Source organism: Sycon ciliatum, chromosome 2 (assembly GCF_964019385.1).
Source record: "Sycon ciliatum chromosome 2, ocSycCili1.1, whole genome shotgun sequence".
Taxonomy (NCBI): Eukaryota; Metazoa; Porifera; class Calcarea; order Leucosolenida; family Sycettidae; genus Sycon; species Sycon ciliatum.
The window spans coordinates 4,734,063-4,754,985 of NC_088644.1; the positions used below are offsets into that span (position 1 = coordinate 4,734,063).

The 20,923-nt window shown below is 47.1% G+C and overlaps 1 protein-coding gene across 3 annotated transcripts; it reads left to right on the forward strand.

Moving 5' to 3' along the window:
* Window positions 1-616: 616 nt before the first annotated feature.
* Window positions 617-20,905, forward strand: LOC135808346 (SRSF protein kinase 3-like). 3 transcript variants are annotated; one of them, XM_065321521.1, is made up of 20 exons: window positions 617-832; window positions 1,008-1,053; window positions 1,135-1,214; window positions 1,397-1,505; window positions 3,169-3,256; window positions 4,599-4,686; window positions 4,829-4,935; window positions 5,329-5,467; window positions 7,547-7,581; window positions 8,795-8,896; window positions 9,723-9,842; window positions 10,408-10,810; window positions 11,884-12,036; window positions 12,432-12,560; window positions 13,443-13,519; window positions 14,255-14,362; window positions 14,730-14,799; window positions 16,815-16,919; window positions 18,053-18,086; window positions 19,197-20,905. In XM_065321521.1, the coding sequence occupies exons 2-20, from the start codon at window positions 1,031-1,033 to the stop codon at window positions 19,345-19,347; spliced, it is 2,121 nt and encodes a 706-aa protein (XP_065177593.1). In that variant the 5' UTR covers window positions 617-832; window positions 1,008-1,030; the 3' UTR covers window positions 19,348-20,905. The 3 variants fall into 3 exon arrangements, with proteins under 3 accessions (XP_065177593.1, XP_065177592.1, XP_065177594.1); XM_065321520.1 differs by having other exon boundaries at window positions 618-832; window positions 18,053-18,092; XM_065321522.1 differs by lacking the exon at window positions 1,008-1,053 and having other exon boundaries at window positions 618-832; window positions 18,053-18,092.
* The last annotated feature ends 18 nt before the right edge of the window (window positions 20,906-20,923 follow it).

Here is a 20,923-nt window from a genome sequence, read left to right on the forward strand (position 1 = left end):
AAAAACTCACGTCATGAACTTACGTGCGGGACAGTCAACTCACCTAAAACACGTCAAATTTTACGTGAGTTTTTTCACTTTTTGACGTAAAAGTTCACGGACGTAAGACTTTTACGTGAAACTTAACCTCTCTATTTATACAGATCAACCCCTACATAGCTAGGTCGTCCAACTCTGTGTAACTAAATAATTAATTTTACCTACTTGGCACAAGTCAGCAAGTCAATGGATCCCGATCCCGATCCTACGCAACAGTTCACCACGGACGTCGGCAGGAGACCGTGGCCTCTTTCTGTGGTACATGCTGGGCACCTACACCTACATTGGTCAGTGCAGTATCAGATCTGCCGAACAACAAAAACAGCCAAATATTTAAATATCGCTCTCAATCTCTTCTTTCCACGTGTCGTCACGATACGATCGGTACGACAAGCAGCAAGTCACAAAAACGTCAAAAACGTGCTTTTGCAGGCTCTTCAACGGGCGGGGGAGATCCCCTTGTCACCTCACACGTTCCGCTTGCACGTGAAGCGAGCACAACTTTTGTACGCCTTCATGCATACAGCTTGCCGCGAATAGATTGCTGTCTTCATTCACCAATGACATGACTGTTTGTCACTGAAGTCTAGTACAGCTGTAGTAGTGAACTGAGTTTGACTTCAGTCTTCAGAGTTCATTCAGGCTCCGTCAGCCAGCTTGCTTCCGCAACTCTGGTGCCCGCGTGCTCTTCCATCGCAGCTAGCTCTGTTTGGAATGCCTTCTTAGCGTTGTTCGGAGCGTGGCGAAGGTGTCTTCCAGCACTGCCTTCCCGTCATTTCTCGACCTAAGAACCGTAAGCTGCTTTGTTCGCCTTATAGCCACTCTGACCAAACTTTGTTGGCTTCCATCACATGGCCATGGCCAGGGTGATTCATCTAGGTTGTTCTGTGTAGGATGAACAACAGCACTCGGTAGTTAGTTTCTGTCAAACCAAGGTAGATCCTATTGTTTCTTCACTGTTTGGGCAGTGCATGGATTTCGAGTATTCGCCATGAAGCCTGAGCCGAAGAAATCGTGAGCTGCGCAGGCTGACCCCCTGTGGCATTTTTCTTTGGACTCACTTTGAGAGATGTCTTGTTTTGAATCATTCCACAGAGTACCATCGTCTTCTGACTGTGTAAGCATGCCACGCGAAGAGGAAGAGGAGCAGGAGGATGCCAATGATTACTGCAAGGGTGAGAGCTAATTTTCAACACGACTTAGTTGTGTTTAAAAAAGTTTATTGGGTCAGTGGAATCGTGTCGTGTGGTGTCCGAGCATTAGGTCATCGGACCAGCTGTCAGTGTCACCAATTGAATGGTCCTTGCTTGGCTTTTTCCTTCTTTGTGTTTGTGTCCGTGTGTGTGACTCGGCTCAGGTGGATACCACGCAGTTCGAATTGGTGACTTGTATAACGACAGATACATCATTATTCGCAAGCTTGGCTGGGGTCATTTCTCGACAGTTTGGTTGGCTTGGGATGTCAAGTAAGAATTAGGATGAATTCAGGTAGTGTCTGTGCTTCAATTAAATACCATACATTTGCACACCTACAAACTGCTGTAGGAATGTTGTGGCCTTAACCCACTGGCCTTCTGGCTTCGTGTTCCTCCCTTCAAGTGTGCAAATACAACCAAAAAATATCACCACATGCAATTTATTAGTGTTCAATGACGTAGTGTAGAAAACATCACCGCATATGCAGTGCATAGCATGAGTGTGCAATGACCCCTAGCACGGGTTGAGAAAACTTGTGCTTTCTCAAAAAAACAACAGACCTTCATTACTGCCACATTACACGCTTGGCTAACCCAAACAACTTGCATAGACCACAACCATGATAGTGAGAAAACTTCCTTTGACGATACTGATAGTTATTGCCAGCCTACAGTCAGCTGTTCCCCTCCTTCAGAGCTCTCCAGTGGAGGTTGAGCAGGTGTTCAATGAGTGCTCTGCCCAGAACATCTAAAAAAAAGTGCAAGTTTCTCACGTAACCCACATGGTGTTATACGTTGTATTCATCTCTGGCTCTACACAGTGTTTTCAGACTTGTTCATGACAACACCTACTTACTTCAAGCTCCTGCTGGGGTGTTGAGTTTAGTGTTGTTTGCAGAGCTACTTCACACTCCCAGTCAGCATAGGAACCTGGTTATACAGTGAGCGTTGTGCATAGCGACCACCTCATGGTCGTGGTGCAAAGAAAGCAGTCTTTTTTTGAACGGAGGGCCTGCAATCGCAGGTTTTCATGGGTGTGTTGTGAAGCATGGCCTGGTGTGTGGGACGACTGGCCTCATACGGCAGTTGGTCCCGAATTGTGCTGGTTGTTTGATGCAAGTTTGCTGTAGGCTGTGGGTACTAAGCTAAGACGTGGAGGTCTTGCTTTGGCCGTGATTGTTATGATGCTGTTACATAACTGTATAGATGTAACAGTATTAACGCATCTGTCGGTAAACGAGAAATTCGGTAAACGAGAAATGTATACACATACGTGTACACATTCTCTCCAATCTTTTAGGCCAAGTAAAATAAAATCCCAGTTTATCGTCCTTTTTTTCACAAAAATCGGGGAGGGAGGGCGGATTTTATTTTTATTTTTTATTTTTTGATGTGCTACAGACTAGTATAGTTCTTGGTAAACAATGACACAAAATGTCCGAGAGAGTTGAAGACGCAGAGACAACACAGCCATACCAGGACTTCAGAACTTTCAACCCGCGACGGATTTGCAGCAAAACAAACGGCATGTCGCTTCTCAACAAAGTCGCAACTACGGAAAGAACGGAAAACTGTCGAGGTCTCGACAGGATGAAGACGGACTTTCGGCAGAAAGACGAAGCTGTGTTTTCAAGCCTTAGCCGACGTAAAAAATCAAGCTTTTTGGCAAAATTCTAGATTTAAAAAATAAAAATAAATTCCGGGCGGCCTCGAAAAATGGGGCGGGCGGGGACGATAAACTAGGATTTTTTTTACTTGGCCTTATAGCAGGAAAAACTGGATACACATATTAATGCAAAGACACGATATGACTTGCATTCTTGGTTTGATGTACATGCTACTGCTGCTGTTACTGGTGCTGCCGCTGCTGTTACTGCTGCTGCCGCTACTGTTGCTGCTGCTGCCGCTGCTGTTCCTGCTGCTGCTTCTGTAGGTGTAAGCGTCATGTAGCACTGAAGGTAGTAAAGAGCTCCAGGCACTACACTGAGACGGCCCTTGATGAGATCAAACTGTTAGAAAAGGTTGGTGCTCCCCGTACTTACGTGTACTCAAGCATGCATGTGGTGCAACTGTCACATTGCCTTGACATTCGGCTGACCAAAGCCTGAATGATGTGGCTCTGGTATGTGTGCTTGCTTTTGCAATGCCTGTTCACTGCCGCCTTTGCATGTACATCGCCCTGTATGAGGTACTGCGGTCTTGTCTGGCTGCAGCCTGTCTCCACAGAATACCGCGGACAATTCCTAGAAATATGCGTATAATTATGCGGCAATTATGCGAGAATTATGCCATGTAATGCAGTTATTGGTCAAGGGTTGTGTGCCATTGGTACAACTTTAGTGTACAGTCTCACACACTTATACAACCTTGTCGTACTAACTCATGGGAACGTACAATTTTGTAGTACATGTACATGTACAATGTTTATACCATCATGTACTAATTTCTTGTACATTCCCATGGATTACGCGGGTTTATGCAAAAACATTACGTGTCCTCGCAATCACGTTATCCTGCGGGGACCTTGCAGTGTTGTGCAGCAGGGTCACGAGTGGACACATTGCTATCTTGCCATGCATGCTAGTACCGGTCTACTGGTGGTGTGTGTACAGGCTGCTGCTGCTGCTGCTGCTGCTACAGTGATTCACAGTATTGCGCCCACTAGATGCCCATTTCTAACTAGCAATAGACCTTGGTCTACACTGCAATGCACTTGAAGGACTTAGTAGATGACATTCTACAGTCCATTCATCGGAAACAGTCCCGCTGGCTTTTGAAAGTCCGATTTGGGCTGAATTGAGGATCAAAAACCCACTTTAAATCTGAAAAATCTGGGTTTGGGATACCCCGTGCCGACCCGTACATCTGCTCGGCATGCAATAGCCATGCATGTGCAGTCAGTCTACTTCTCCATACATTTTGCCATGGCATACCTGTCCTAATTTTGTAAAACCTGGCTGAATTTCTATTTCCCTGTTCTTGGACTTTTCTGGCCTCAAATGTGGCAAGGAGTAATTGCACGGGTCACACAATGCAGGGTATATTGTTGTTTTCACGATATCTACAACTATGTGCGGGAGACACCAAAAAGTTAGGGTGCCAGTTTCCAATGAATGGACTGTAGTCAACATGTGACCTTTGCTGAGTAGAAGATACAGTACAGGTATGCATAGGAGAGTTGTAGAGCTGTGCACACCTTTTCTTTTGTTCTCTTTTTTCCGTACAGGTTTAGTAGGCGTGTGATCAGATTTCTGGTGACAGTATTTGCATAACTGCCGGGGCCCACATGTCTAGTCCTAATGCCAGTACATGTATTCATTTCTCTCCTGTACTATCTACTTTTCTGGGCTGTGTGTACTGCAGGTGTCGAAGTGTGAGTCTGGCAATGAAGGAAAGAACTATGTGCTGCAGATATATGATCACTTCAACATCCCTGGCCCCAATGGCCTTCGTATCTACACCTCTGCGCCGTTTCCTCATTTGTGCATGTGGTGTGTGTGTGTGTGGGGGGGGGGGGGGGGGGAGGAGGAGGCAGGGAGAGATGGAAGGTTGTTAATTAGTTTCCTTGACTATGAGCTGACTCCTGCTTTCAGATGTCTGCATGGTGTTTGAAGTTCTTGGGCATAATCTACTCAAGTTGATTGTGCGTAACAATTATGAAGGTATCAATCTGGTGTGTGTCAAGCGCATCATCAAGCAGGTGAGTAGTTAGTGCACTTACTCCAGTACTCTCCAGTACTCAGGTTCATGCATGTCATGTCATGTGCTTTGTTTTCCTCCGCGTGTGTACTGTACCTACACTGCTGCTGCTGCCGCCGCCACTGCTGTTGTTGCTGTTGCTGCTGCTTCTGTTTCGATTTTGAATTGAATTCTTTATTCTCACGATGGCACCATCGCCACTAAGAGTTGTTGTTGTTGTTGTTGTTGTTGTTGTTGTTGTTGTTGTTGTTGTTGTTGTTGCTGCCGTCTCTTTTTCATCCAACCCCATCATCACTTGCAGCTCTGTGTGTGTGTGTATGTGTGTGGGCGTATGTGTGTATGTGTGTGGGTGTATGTGTGTGCGTGTGGGTGTGTTGCTTTACTCCATCTGCAGGTTCTGCTGGGTTTGGACTGTCTGCATCGCCAGTGCCAGATCATCCACACTGACATCAAGCCGGAAAATGTTCTTGTCTGCGTCAACGATGAGCATGTGCGACGACTAGCTGCCTTGCCAACGGATAGCTGTGGTGCTGGTATGTTGTCTGTGTGTGTGTGTGGGGGGGGGGGAGGTTGTTCGGGAATGTGTGTGTGTTTGGCAATGTTTAGACATGTGTGTACGTTTGTACGGGGGTGGGTGGGGTGTATGCGCCTGTCCCGGGGCAAACTTCACGTGTACTAGGTTTGACATTTTCTCAATGACACCAGCAAGGCCGTAACAGCCGGGGCCGCCCCACTTTTTCGGCCATTTTTTTGGAGCACACTGCAACAAAGCGCGATGATCGCAGCTCAGCGCAAACGTGGCCGAGAATGTGATGAAGAATCCTTGTTCCCGAGGCCGATCGTGGTTGCCAAATCAAAAAAGTTTTTCATTGCAGTTACACTGAAATGGCACCAAATGCCCGGAAATGCTTGCAATTGCTTCAATTTGTGAAAAACATTTCCTTGGGAGGACCCCCAGATCCCCTTCCATGGCCGCCCCACCTCCAAAGTCAGTGCGACGGGCCTGACCAGTTGGCCGATTCACAATACAACTCAAATACAACTTTCTGCGACGCGATTTGCGACAGTTGCGACAAGAAACTGCCTGTCGCAAGGCACCTGTCGCAGAAGTCGAAGACATGTCGACAGTTCAACTTTTGAGACATGCGACACGCAGCATACACAAATGGAGTACAGTTCCGACCCTGGGTGCACGTGCATAGTACTACTATACTGTACTATACTACAATACTCGTAGTGCATGAGGATGTCGCAAACATGAAAAACAGTGTGAACCGTGTGTCGCTGCCGCAGCTCGTCACAGGTGTCGCAAGTCGCATGTCGCGTTGCAAGAATTTGTATAGGGCTTGAAAGTGCTACGTCACAGCATAGCAACAATTTCAAAAATTCAAGCACATTTCAAGCGGTCTTACTCACAGCAAGGTGATGTAGCCAATGAAACTGACTGATTTGGCTACTGGGGGCGGGGTGACAACTGGTGGCGAAGTAAAAGTCACACCTCCATGCGACATGAGTAAGGTTGCTCTGCATCCACATACTGAGGCAATAGCAAAGTCACACCTTAGTGGATCCAAAATACAAATCTGATGTCAACTTACTACTCCCTGGCCATTTTGACGTCATCATTTTCAAGCCCTATTGTGAATCGGCCTTTAGCTTCACGATATCAGCTGTCAATAGACCGATTGCCATTTGTACAGATCCACGAAATCCCGTAGACCCGGTAGGGTGTTCATTGTGTGCTATGCATGCGCATTTGACCTTTTTAGCGTCATAATTCAATGACCAGCAATCGCCTTTCCAGCTTCTTCACTTTGGTTAGAACTAATGACTAGCTAGATCTTTGTCAGAAAAAGGTTTTCGTATGAAATGCCTTCAGGCCCCATTTCTTAGTGGAAATAGCAGAAAACACAATAGGGTCCTGCACATTCAACACCCTACTGGGTCTACGGGATTTCGTGGATCTGTACAAATGGCAATCGGTCCATAGAACCGGCTGCACAATAGTTCCCACTTTATTGCAGTGTGCCGGCTGGGATAATGTATTGTTTTGTTACACAGCGTGGATCACTTTGCAATGTTATGGGGTATTCACACGACAGGCAAATCCACGTGCACCGGAAAGTTGCTATGGTATTTTACCTGTGAACGAGAAAAGTGGCTGAAAAGTGCAAGCAAGCTGGGGGCCCACTTTCACGATAATCGTGGCGTGCACGAGTACATTTACACCAAAAAGCGCGAAACAAGACTTGATTTTTTACGCGGCTCTTTAGAACATGATAAATATTGTACGCAAGAGCTACTACGCTCTGCCCATTCCGGGCATTTGAGCACTATTGCAGGTTAAGGCGCACACCCTCTGTGATAATTATTGTATGCGTGTTTTGAAAATTTGAAATACCCATGGCTACTGGTCAGTGAAGCATTCAAAAATGCAAACGTGCCTGTCGTCAAGTGCAGCTGTGTGAATCCACACAGTCACTTTTCTCGTGTGTCACTCCCTTCAACTTTCCGGTGCACGTGGATTTGCCTGTCGTGTGAATACCCCATTACACCTCCACCACTTGGTGACGAGCCCGTATTGTGTCCTCTCTTGTTACACTTTGTTGCAGTGAGTACCGTTACTTATTTGGACATGAAGCGAACAGTAAGCATGTATTATATCGTTGTGTTGTGTTGTCGAATACATTGTATGCTGGCGGTGGTGGTGGTGATGGGGGTGGTGTTGCTGGGTGGATGCATCAAACAAGATGAAAGCATTACAGCTGAGAAACACTGCCGACCTAGTGCAGTTCTGCTAAATGTGACGGGAACGCAATGTGAAGACTTTGAGCACCCGTGTGTGTTTAGGTTTCTCTTGATGTAAAGACATGTTTTGGTGTACGTTGACGCAAAGAAATCACGTGCAATGTGCAGTAAGAATTTCCCGTTCCAAATTTGGTAGTTTACCTGTACCCTACCCCAGATTATTGCGCAGCAGATCCGTCGTCGCAAGAGGAACACACTGAGCAGTGAGCACACACTTGCCACCACGAATGGCAAAATACCAGCGATACAGCCCAGCGTCTTAGTTGCAACGCCAGTATTCCGACAAAGTCCTCTTGTGTCAGCCATTTTGCTCTCCCTGCTCGTATCAACTTCGAATTTTTTCAAACTGCCACGAGTCTTTTTGCCGTTTTGAACGCGCTTCCACGTCACTGCATCCCCAGAAAGATGGGAAATCCCTCATTCCAATCTGCGCACGCGGCTGCCGAGCAACATTTGCCATGTCTCAATTTTCGAGCTTCGTAACTCTGGAACCGCACATCAGAGCACTTCCGCGATTGTTTCAATGGACGGCTGGTAGTTTTCTCTTCGACCTACATCTTTTAGGTTGGGGAAATACGTTCAAATAACCCAGAAATGACTGAGTTATGATCGATTGAAAGTTAGAAAAGTTTCGAGTGCCTGGATTCTCATGTTTTTCCCAATCCAGTGCTTTTGGGGCAAGACCCTGCCGAAATCCTGTTCTTGTTGTGGCTTGCTTTTTGGAGAAATAGACTTCAGAAACATAATTGGAAGAGCTTTTCAAAGGGGATGCAAAATTTTATTTTTGGAGAAACTCAAAGTTTGACCAGTTTGTGGCCAGAGTCGAGAATATCATCTTTTTTTTTACGAATGAAATGTAGAGATCCTCATCTCCAAGTAAAAATCTGAACCCCCAAAAGTAGAAACACGCGAAACGGAAGACTCGAACCCAGGTACCTGTTCTTATGCGATTTCGCTATGTTTGATATGCAGAACCTCTCCCTATTGGTGTTTTAACTGGCTCTTTTCTTGCATATGTGTTTGCCGTCCATCCGTGTCCCGTTTGATCACAGGCGCTGAAGAAACGGCACCCGAAGGTCCCTCCGCCGCAATCGCCGAAGAAGCAGCCGCAGTCTGTTATGGACACGAGAGACACGGCTGCACCGGGCTGTGCGGTGAGTGCTTTAAACTGTATGGTGAATTGCCACGCCAAGCAGTGCACACTGGCCATTGAGCACACAGAGTCTGTGGGACAGTTTGTGTTTCCAGTTTTCTACCGCCTTGCATTCCAACCTGTAGAGGAAGACCCCTGGCTAAGCACACATTTGACTGTTCCGGAGAAATTGGAAGTCAGGCCATGGGTTTGCCGGTGCTTGTGAAACCACACAGGACAGTGTGCTCTTGCGCTCGGCAAACAACCAAAGAAGTTGGCATGTTTTGCTGCTGGCCAGCTGGTATTCTCCGCCGCAGCTCACTGACAACTTTTGCTATTCTATTTTCTAACAACACATGCTGTGCCGCTAGATCAGGGTGCTAGCGAGGAATCTTTACTCTTGTGGGCGATTCAGACTACGAAAAAATCACGTGTGAACTTAAATTTCCATGGTGATGAAGTCGTGTTTCTAAATTTCATGCACAATCCCTGATCAAATACGTCTGAGGCGTGAAACGTGGTCACAGTTGGCCGTAGTCTGAATCGCCTATAAGCGGCACGGTAGACGTGGGCGTTTCACTACACTGTAATGATGCCACGTTTGGTGCTTGAGCCAACAGTGCTCTTGCCTGACCGAGAAGTGAATTATTCTTGACATGTGCCCAAGCCGTAAGGAAACTGTGCATTGTGCTCCACGGCACAGCGGTACGTGCTGGCTCCATAAGGCCGTTGGCTATCCTTTGTGTGGCATACAGTGCTTGGTGTTTAACATATCTTTTGCTCTTTCTCTTGCGATGCCTGTTGGTGGTGGTGATGATGGTGGTGATGGTGCTACTGGTGGTATTCAGATTCACCTGGTGCGGTTAGCACCAACGTCTGATCAGCTACGCCAGGTCGTGTGCCAGAACATTGCTGAACAGCGGCGCCTGCATCATCGCCTCTCAACGGGACAGCTGACAAAAGCAGAGGTAAGCTTGAATTTTGGTATCCACCGTGGGATGGACAAGATACAGAGCTTTGGGGGGGGGGGGGGGGGGGGGGGGGGGGCACATAGGTATCTCTTAGTCAGTTCTAACAATACTAGTAACTTCTGCTAACACCCTCAGAACATACTTCTTTGAAATATCTTCATGAAACAATCCCCTCCTGCTCTCTCTCTCTCTCTCTCTCTCTCTCTCTCTCTCTCTCTCTCTCTCTCTCCTGTGCATTTTGCTGTACTTCTCTCGCTTCTTTCCTCATGAGGCTTTAGAACTGTGTTTCTAGCCAGGTGGGGGGGGGGGGGGGGGGGGAGCGACTCTGATGCGGCACCCTACTCATTTTTTGAAAACGCGGCTACAAAGCGATTTTTGTTTTTTGGTACAAAACGATCACTGCGGGTGCTCGCTGCACCTGTGCGTTGCATTTTGTGTGACGGCAGTACTGGATGGAGGTGAGGTCTCCACGTTTGAGTACCCTGATGGTAGGGCGTTTATATTGAGACTTGTGTTTTGCTTGCTATTCCCTGTATGTTGTTATTGCTGCCGGTATATTCAGGTATCCGATGTCTCTGACGAGCTGGTGCGCTTGCAACTGCAGCAGACTGACCTGGAAACACGCCTGCAGGGCATGGGCTCGCCGAGTGGCAAGGCGTTGTCGGTGTCGGAAGAAATCAGCGAGGCAGTGACCATCGCTGCTGACAGCGCTGCGCATTGTGGTGTTGCGGCTCAAACCTCGCCGTCTGATCCCAGCAGATCATCTGCGAGTGTTGCGTCCCCCCGCAATGGCAGTGCGTCGGCGGCAGTGACACGGCAAAGGGAAGCATTGCCAGTTCTTGCCGCTGTTGCCACTCCAGTCTCGTCGTCTGAACACACTAGCCGTCTAATGAGTGTGGGAGAGTGCTCCTCTCAAGTCTCCTCCACGTCTAGTTATGGTTGCACTATGGATATGTGCAGCGATTGTAAGTTTTCCGTGTGTGTGCTTGCTAGTAACTAGGGTCACGCAGCGTAAGGTGGCTCACTGCACGAGCACCGCATGTCTCAGACCCAATCTGGTGTTCTTCTGCATTACGTCTTGCAATTTGTTTTGTAAGTTGTTTGAGTTCGTTACCAGCACCGGTATTCTGATTGCCCATAGGCTACATCATCATCAGCAGCAGCAACACCTGCACCGCTCTTGTCTTGTCCAATTTGCGAGTGTTACAGTGCTTGCCAAGACTACATGAAGCCAAGAGTGTGCAGATTCTGACTTTTCTGCATGGCTGTCTATTATGGTGAAATTCTGCCATTGTATCATGTTGATGCAGGTAATTTAAAAGAGGCAAAGTGCATACCGTATTTTTCCGGTTGTAAGTCGACCTTTTACAACTAAAAATAGAAGGAGAAAGAGTGGGGGTCGACTTACAACCGGGATTCGACTTATAACTGGGAACTATCAGTACCATACAGAAAACGACCGCCACTGCATGCACGAGTGCACCATGTGTACACATTTTTGCCAGTTTATTGGCCTTTTTCATGGATTGGGACGTTATACCCTCCACTAAGGAATGCTTACATGATTTGTTGTTGTGTTAGTAGCAGGGAGTGGTGCTTCGTTGGGTGAAAACTTTAAAACGCAGAATTGAGACCTCCGGATACGGGGTCAACCTATAACCGGGGTCGACTTACAACCGGTAAAATACGGTATATATCACTCGGGTGCAGTTTTGCAGCGGAGACCTGCCTGTACGTACCACTTCGTTAATCTGATGTAATCCAGGAATTTCAATGTGACAGAAAACCATTTGAGGTGCATTCTCCTGGTAGCATGTGCTCCTGTGCTTTCCTCCTGACTCAGTTCACTTACTGTTCTGCTTTGTGGTGTGTGTATTTGTGTGTGTGCGTGTGTGTGTGGATGGGTGTATGTCTGGGTGGGTGTCTGGGTGCGTATGTGTATATGTGTCTCGGTGCGTGTCTGTGTGCGTGTCTCGGTGCGTATATGTATAATTATGATTGTGTGCGTGTGTCTGTGTATGTGTATACGTGTGTATAGCTGTCGATGACAGCTTTCATTCGACTGTGGAGAGTCTTCCAGCGGATAATGAGGATTTGTGTGCGTCACCCTTTCTACTGTCGAACAATTGTCCGATCGGTTCGAGCGGCAGCTGTAGCAGTGGATATAGCTCTAGCCTGTCACATGCCAATGGTAAGCTGGGGATGATGACATCATGCTACTGCAGCTAGTCAACATAGTGAAGCGAAGATACCCTGCAGTGCACACACTGTTTTCTTTGGGTGCTTGCTTTTTGTGCAATTGTAAGGAGATGGGCAGGAGTAGGGTCAGGATTGCCCATCTCACTTTCTTTGAGGGAGGGGGGGGGGGGGGGTAGTGCCCAATATTGTCATGTGTAAGCCTGAGCTGAGTTCCGCTCACTACCCAGACAAAGTGCACAGGGTTGAACACAGCAGCAGCAGCACGGCAGCCTACTGCACAGCTGGCCAGTGCACCCTGATGGGATCGGGACTCCTTTCGTATTGGATATTTTATTCTATTTTCGCTATGCTACGTGCTGCATGTCGTTTTCTCTGGTTTCTCGGCAGATATTGCATCTCCGTTTGGTGTGAGGGTGACTGCCTCAACTGGCGATGCCTCCTCGCCGCCGCTAGGAAAGGCCAATGGCACTGACGGTAACAATAGAAGCAGCAGCGCAACACCAAAACCCAGCTCCGGTGAGGGATAGCTCCTGTTCTGTTGTTGTTGTTCAGTTTCTAGTTTCTCCACTGGTTTCATTGGTCTGCTGGTAGGTGGCTCCTGTAAGGTTTGAAATCAGAAAGTTGATTTTAATTTGGCCAATGCTCGCTAGACTTAAACATCAGTGGCATAGAATTAGTGCAGGTAGAGTGGTTTAGCAACTTATATATTCGAGTGCAGAACGAGTACATCACAAGTCGACTCCAGATGAACTCGTCGAAGGCATTGTAGCCTCGGTCATCTGGGTCGAACTCGAGATGTGATAACGAGCCAGCAAATCCTTCTCTATCCACCTTCCAAGCTACGGTTTTGGCGAGCGAAATCTGACACTTGGCATCGGAGACTGCGCCATGCAGTGTGCAGCTCTGCGTATGTAATATATGTGCTACGTACACCTTTGATCTGTCTCTGACAGAACTCGTACTCATCGCGGTCAAGGTTTACCTGAAAGATTCAAAGGTGCTCACAAAATATGAATGGGCACTGGATGCCAATACTCCTTATGTGGACGTAATCTGTGAACTGTGTGTATCCACGCTGTGACCTTTCGACTCTTTGGGACGCGAACATGTACAGCTCTGATGTACAAATTAGATACAGTGCATTACATCATTGATGTCCATTTATGGCGCTGTCCCCTATGGCAAGTGTGAGATTTTGCTTGCCACAACTTTTCTGGATCTCTCTATTGAGTTGACATGCCGTGCAAGACTTGTAGATCAGCCAAGAGCACGTAATGTGGTGAAGTGAGCCGGTGTTGTGTAGTGTCTTTGTCTGTTGCGGCTCTTCCTCGTTCTCACATTGTGTTTTGACTTGTATGTACATGTGCGCGAACGCTAATGGGTACTCTTTTCGTGCAGCTGCAATGGAGTCGTACCTTGACAACTTTGATAACCTAACGGTGAAGATTGCGGATTTGGGGAATGCGTGCTGGGTGGTAAGTTGAATGATTTGTGAGTTTTATCGGCACGGTATCATTCCATACTCGTTGTCAGCCTGTGGCGCGCTGCCTGTGCTATATTGTTTGTTCTGACATTGCACTGCCCGTAGGCATGCTGAAGCTGCGGCAGCGCTAGGTCCCTCAGTTTGTCTACAGTGTATGTACTGTCTACAGTGTATGCACTGTCTACAGTGTATGCACTGTCTACAGTGTATGCACTGTCTGCAGTGTATGTACTGTCTGCAGTGTATGTACTGTCTGCAGTGTATGTACTGTCTACAGTGTATGCACTGTCTACAGTGTATGTACTGTCTACAGTGTATGCACTGTCTGCAGTGTATGTACTGTCTGCAGTGTATGTACTGTCTACAGTGTATGTACTGTCTGCAGTGTATGTACTGTCTACAGTGTATGTACTGTCTACAGTGTATGTACTGTCTGCAGTGTATGTACTGTCTACAGTGTATGTACTGTCTGCAGTGTATGCACTGTCTACAGTGTATGTACGGTCTACAGTGTATGTACTGTCTGCATTGTATTTAGTAAGTAAGTATTTACTCAACTCTTACACTGACAAAAAGTGACTTCTCTCTCTCCGTTGCCAGTAGTTGCTGCTCTGTTTGTCCAAGTAGATTTGAAGTACAATGTTGACAAATGAAATCCGACAGGCCTGTGTTAGAATTGTTCCGACTGCTATGCTCTTCACGTGTATCTGTGTATGTTTGGCTGCAGCATGAGCACTTCAGCGATGGCATTCAGACGAGACAGTACCGATGTCCCGAGGTCTTGCTCGGCACTGGCTATGGCACAACCGCAGACGTGTGGAGTGTGGCTTGCATGGTGAGTACACACACCTGGTCTCAATCACACGTTATGACATACTCGGGTGCACTGGAAGAGGTTTGCCAGACGTGGCATTGTACGGAGAGACATTTTCTCTAGCCAGTATGCTACGTTCTTGCCGCTTATTTTAAGTGATAGAATATGTCCAGGTGATACATATATCTCCCCTTGTATCATGTATCTCCCCATGAACTCTGTGGCATTATCTACTTGCACAGTTATAAGTTATATCTAATCCTGTGTCTATCTGTGTGTGCATATCTCGTTGGCCGTGGGCGTTCATGTGGGCGTCTATGTCTATGTGGATGGGTGCTCTGTGGGTGTGTGCTGTGTGGGCGGGTGCTGTGTTGGTGTGTGCTTCAAGACGTTTGAACTGGCCACTGGCGACTACCTGTTTGAGCCGCATTCCAGCGAGACTTACAGCCGCGATGAAGGTACATTTTGCGGGCTACAGGCTGTAATGTATTTCTGTGTTGTCCTTGCAAGTGGCGTTTAGCTCGCCATAAGGCTTAGAATCACCGTACCCCCATCACCTTGTCCCAACTCATGGAATGTAGGCATGAATCAGCCCTATCCCATGGGCTACACCGTTCCGTGCTCCACCGTCACGTGTTTTCTCCCTTTGCGCTACGACACTCTGACATCATCATGATGTACACTGAATCCTTGCCGGCACATTAGCGTAATACGCTAGGATTTGTCTGTCCACCGGAAGAAGAGCTATGGAAAGTAGCTACATCTGGCATGCACACTGTAGAGGCCGGCGTCTAAGCCCATGCCTGCACATAATGCCTACGTACAGGGCAGGTACACACACTAGGCGTGCACGCCCATGAGGCTCACTTCAATGTTTTTAGTTCATTTCCTTCTTTGTTGGCTGAAATTGCAGATGTATTAGAGAGGTTCCGCACTACGTAAAGTTGAGCAACTTTACGTTAGTGGGCGGGAAAAACCCGTGAATTCGCGAGTTTGCACTCCACTTACGGAAAGTTGTCTACGGAGAGTACGTAGATAGGGCTCTGATAACGTAGCTGGTCCGTAAGTGGATTGGGGTACAAATTTATGACTCTCTCCCCAGGTCGATCTGGTCTTACACTGCCGCGTTCGGAGTTGCCAAGGGCAGCTGCGTGATTTGAAAACTCCGTATGGCAGAACCCAGATGCGTATGCAGTTTACCTGGTTTACGTAAGACTTTCCGTAGATCGACTACGTATTTTACTAACGTAATTACGTTATGCGGAACCTCTCTATTAACAGCACTCGCTGTGTCTTTCTTGGTGTATAACTGTGTGCATGTATCTCTATGAGCGTACAGTCGTCCCTCTCTAGTCCGGCACCTTTTGCTACGGCGTTTTCTGCTGGATTAACGAGGGTGCTGGATTAAGAAATCCTGCCCTCTGACCCGGCCCTACCCAATTGCATGCATGTATCATATGTACGTCAAAACGCAGGGTTTTTCGTGTCGAGTCACCCAAGTATTTGGTGCACGGCTTTATATTCTCAATTGTTCTCCGGGAATATACACAGTGATAAAGTGATAAAGTAAAACAGAGAACATGTTCACATGTACTCTTGCACACACACACACACACACACCTGAAAATTGGCAGGACACTACTCCTTGCTAAATAAAAATAAGAAAGTATGGTTGACTGCCGTTGTCTCCTGGACAAGCCTAGCGGTATAGCCTGGCAAGGAGTGCACCTGTACGGTACGCGATTTACGACTGCCGGATTATGAAATCAAACTACGTGCAGTTTAAGCGATTCGTTTCAAAAAGTCACTGCCGGAGGTGGAATTCAAGTGCCGGATTAGGATGTAGGAATTGAACGAAAAAATCGGTTTTGTCAGAAAGTGCGCCGGTTGGCAAGGGTTGCGGATAAACAAGTGCCGGATTAGAGAGGGACGACTGTACAAGCCCCCGGCCATATAAGCCCATGCCTGCGTACAGCCCCGTCCGATGGCCCTTTGAATCAGACAAGGCCATGGGCTTATAATATCCTGGAGCTTGTATGATGTCAAGAGTGCATAGACTAGAGTGTGCAGCTCCGCATCTATGCTGCGTAAAGCCACGCCTGCGGCGTAGTTTTGTTTAGGTCATTGTGAATCATAGATAACCCGCCATACCATAGGTTCAATGCTCCGGTGATAATGTGAAATTGAGTGCGTCTTTCACCACTTGTACGACAAGCAGCAATGCGCAGCAGGAACTACCTTGGTGATACGGTAAAGTGACAGTGTAAACCGGTATGCGATGCAGCAAATGTGAGTCACTATGATCCGAACAAATACTTCGCCGTGGGGTGTTTTTTCCCGGAGCTGCGCACTCTGGTTTATGTACAAGTGCTCTTGACACTTCAGGTGCAACGGTGGTAGACAACTGAGAAAAGGGTACTCAGCACCATTTCCTGCTTTGCCAAAAAAAACTCTTCTTCTGTGTGTTTCCCAGATCACATTGCGAATATCATTGAACTTCTCGGCGATCCGGCCAAGAGGCATCTAGCGGAGATGTCCAAGACCGGCCAGTACGCTGCTGACATCTTTGACGGCTCAGGTAAGAGCTGATGGCAACACACCCATTGCGCAATGACGTAATTTGCACCATCAACACTCCACACAGCCACCTGGGCATGGTCGTCTGGGGGTGTTGAACTGTGCATTGCAGATCCCAGCGTACTCACATGCATTACTCATACCTTCCGTATTTGGCAATGCGCAATGGGCTTACTGCGGCTGTGCTGGCCCTACTGTACTGTGAACCAGCAAATGTTAGACATGATTATATCCACACACGCATACCGATTAAACCAGATAATGAACAGTCGGAGAGTGCGACAATTGGGCGCAAATTGACCAGGAGTACATGTACTGTGGCATTCAACGACGTGATGCCTAGCCCGAACACCTCTCCAACCCTTCCTACTTGGAAGGCTGAAGAGAAGGAAAACTTCCGGGGGAGAGAGAGAGAGAGAGAGAGAGAGAGAGAGAGAGAGAGAGAGAGAGAGAGAGAGAGAGAGGCGTGATGTGATGTGATGTGACGGAGACAAGTACAAGCCAAGTCTCACACAACACCAAAGAATGGCGGATAATGATGATACGAGTATAACCATTGTACAGAATAAGCAAACTATAATTCAAAGCAGCCGCTCCGCTGCGATTGAAGAATCTTGTCTGCCCCCCCATGGCATAGAACATTAGGAACTCATAATGTCACGCCCTAGCAAGTCTGGACTCAGATGGAAAGCCAAGGATAAATTATAGAAAAGAAAATGACCAAGGAACTACAAGTTACGCCATAATTTTATAATGTTACTTCAAGTAGATGTAGAACGTCAGTACCGTCGGTCAGTGTCGTGCAATGTTATCACATGAGCTGATTGTTCAGTAACCGGGTGTTAGTGGACAGTATAGCGTAACTTGCAGTTCCTTGGTCCTTTTCTTTCCTAGCAAGTCTATTCCACTTTTAAACTTGTAACTGGATTGGCCAATCTATCAACTTGAATGCCAGAAAGCTGTCATTTCGCACGATTGAGAGGGTTGACAGAGTGAAAAGGAAATTTACAGCATGTTATATTGAGGATATTGTGCACTTCAGTCAGGCTTGAGTACTCTATGGTGCTATGAAGTTTCAATGCTGCGGTCTCTTGTCATGTTTTACTTGTACTTGTCCGTTTCTGATTTGCTCAGGTCATCTTCGACACATCCGCGAAGCAGACCTCCGGTACTGGTTAGTTCTGTTTATGGGTTTTGCCCACATAGTGTTGCCGTCATCAGTTAATTGGGAGCCCGTGGCCTGGCATGAGGGAAACATGGATGCGGCAACTGGGATTTTCGGTCTCTGACCACTTTGCTGGCGGGCTGATCTACTCACCTCCCATCGCTTTAGGAGCTGCATCTGCGCCTTTGGTCTTTGCAGGGTTTTGGTGTTGCTACGGATGCTGAAAACTCAGTCAAACTGAGTCTCAAGCGAATCGTGAATTGTTTTGCCATGATCATCTCAGTTTGTGTACCCCGAGTTGGTGGGTTGCTTTGTGGGTTTTGATCAGTGCCTGACTGAATGACTGAATGCTGCATTATGTGTAGTCAGGACGCAGCCTACTCTAGGGTCATAACATTAAATACATGTAACCAAGAGTATAATTATAACTTATATAAGCTCCCAAGAGTGTGCACCTCCTGATACCCTTTCTATGGTTTCGCCGGTGGCGAAAACTCACATCATGTAGTGTAGTTTTCCAGTTGTACGTTCCAGCCCGTTTTTAGCCAGCAACGGAGTAATAAAAAAAAGCACTCCCTGGCAGAAACTCATTGCGCGTGTGCAACTCGCCAGCGTGACCATGGCAGATATTCGGATTTGCGCGCACGCTATCCTTCGTTTATACGTAGTACAAAGCATACCTGAGACACGTGATGTGAGTTTTCGCCGCCGGAGACCCCATAAGCAGAGTTGCACACTCTTGGGAGCTTATTCGCTCTTGATGTAACATTACCTCAATGCTGGAGTTAACGATTATCTTAGTCAATCGTCGAGGAGACAGTAAGCGCAAAATGGCAATGAATAAAACAAATTGTGCTGTCATAGCAATGTAAAAGATAAATGTACCAATTTTTCAAAGCGTTTTCGCGTGACACTCGTCAGTGGAAAGTCGTCACTAAATTAGGAATAAACCAAAACAATCAATGTATAGCCAAAATGTTTAGTGAGTTTTTACACTAAGAGTGACAATTATAGCAAAACTCATAGCGTAAAAAAACCGGCATCAAGTCACAGCCAACCAATAGCAATTATTTTAGTGTTGTGCTTATGTGCTTACGCTGTGTTGCTATGCAGGCCAATTGATGACGTACTTGTGAGAAAATATAGCTGGAACGCGTCCGATGCGCGGAAGATGAAGGACTTCCTCATGCCTATGCTGGATGTGCGGCCAGAGCACCGTGTGTCAGCTGCTGAAGCTGCGCGCCACGAATGGCTCAACGTGTAAACAGCACCTTGCTGTTGCTGCTGCTGCTGCTGCTGCTGAAATGACTGGTCAGGGTTGCCTCCGCAGACTTTCCTCCCAGCACACCCTGATACGTCCGTCCTCCTAGGACCTAGCTCAGCCCTAGCGTGTCTCTGTGCTACGCATGCAGAGTGGTCCACCTTCACGCAGCGTCACACACCCTTTCTCTCCAGTTTGTCCCTACAAACACGTTTTTCTTCCAGGGTGCGACACGTTTTACGGTAGAAGTATTAGTAGTAGCATTGTTAATAGTACCGGCAATAGAACTACTGATAGCGGTAGTTTCAGCGCTGCCATTCGAATCAGTAGCTCGAGATGATGGACAACAGCAATGTTTCCAATGTGATGTGTAGTGGGACACAGTGGATAGAGCATACCTGCTGGTTACAAGTTGGATTTCCTTCTTCTTCCTTTTTTAAGTACTGGTGCATCAGAATCGTGGCTTCCCTGGTGCCTTTTTCACTATTCCGAATAGAATGCATGGGGCGTGGGCAGAGTAGTGCGGTGGTTACCCCGTGCCTCGTCACTTGTATGTGCTGATGGCGATGATGTCAATGATGCCGTGCTTCGTCCACTTCCTCTCTTGACTTGGCCGTGTCAGATATATCTTCACGCTAGTGAACTGTTCATGTGTTTGTCGTACTCGCAGACCTATTTTTAATCCCCAGTCTTAAAAACTTATTCCACCCGTGTTCTATTTCAACATTCCTGAGGGAAATGCCCTGCATTTGTTGCAAGAGGATCTGTGAACCATCGTGGCTATTTTTTTTAATGAACTTGGCTAAGAAAAGAGCAATGAGCAGATTTCGAGTTTATTTTATCCCCACTTGTGCACGTTTTTTTAATGAAATTCCTTTTCTTTCCGTTGATAACCCTTGTTCGTGTATCTACGTGTGTGTGTGTGTGTGTGTGTATTTGTGTGTGTGTGTGTCACCAGCTTAGTTTTGCGTGTCCCATTCATCTTCGTAGTAGTTATTGCCTATCTGCGTAGGCAGGGTTTGCGCTGACCTACTCTGCCATATCAGCTCATCCCTCTTTCTTGTTCCTAGCTTTACCATTATGTTTGAAACTACAGTGTTGTTGTCTGTAGTGAATGTTCAGGTATCTACATGTAGTTAGTACAGTCCTGTATCCCCGTTGCTCTGCCTGATCACGAACCTTGCCTCCATCCGCTGGCATGTTGATACCAGCGCTTGCTGTGGACGAGAACCGCTATCTTGATGACCTATCTGCGCGTGTGTGTGTGTGTGTGTGTGTGTGTGTGTGTGTGTGTGTTTGTTCCCTTTCGCCTCATGCTGTTATTTATGCTCCAAGCTCATCTCTGCGGTAATGTTGTTCACTATGGACCTCAGGCTATTATGTCACCCCTGCCCACGTTCAGCTCAGTAGCGCTTATGGTTTTGTCACTGACACTTGCAGTTCTATCCTGTTCGACCCTCTCTCAAAGTGTGTGTGTGTGTGTTTCACAGCCAATGTGTTGTGTTCTAACTGTTATGCTATGCTGTACTACTGGAAGTGTGCAGAAACTTCTTCCATTTTATCTGAATGTGAACTGAGT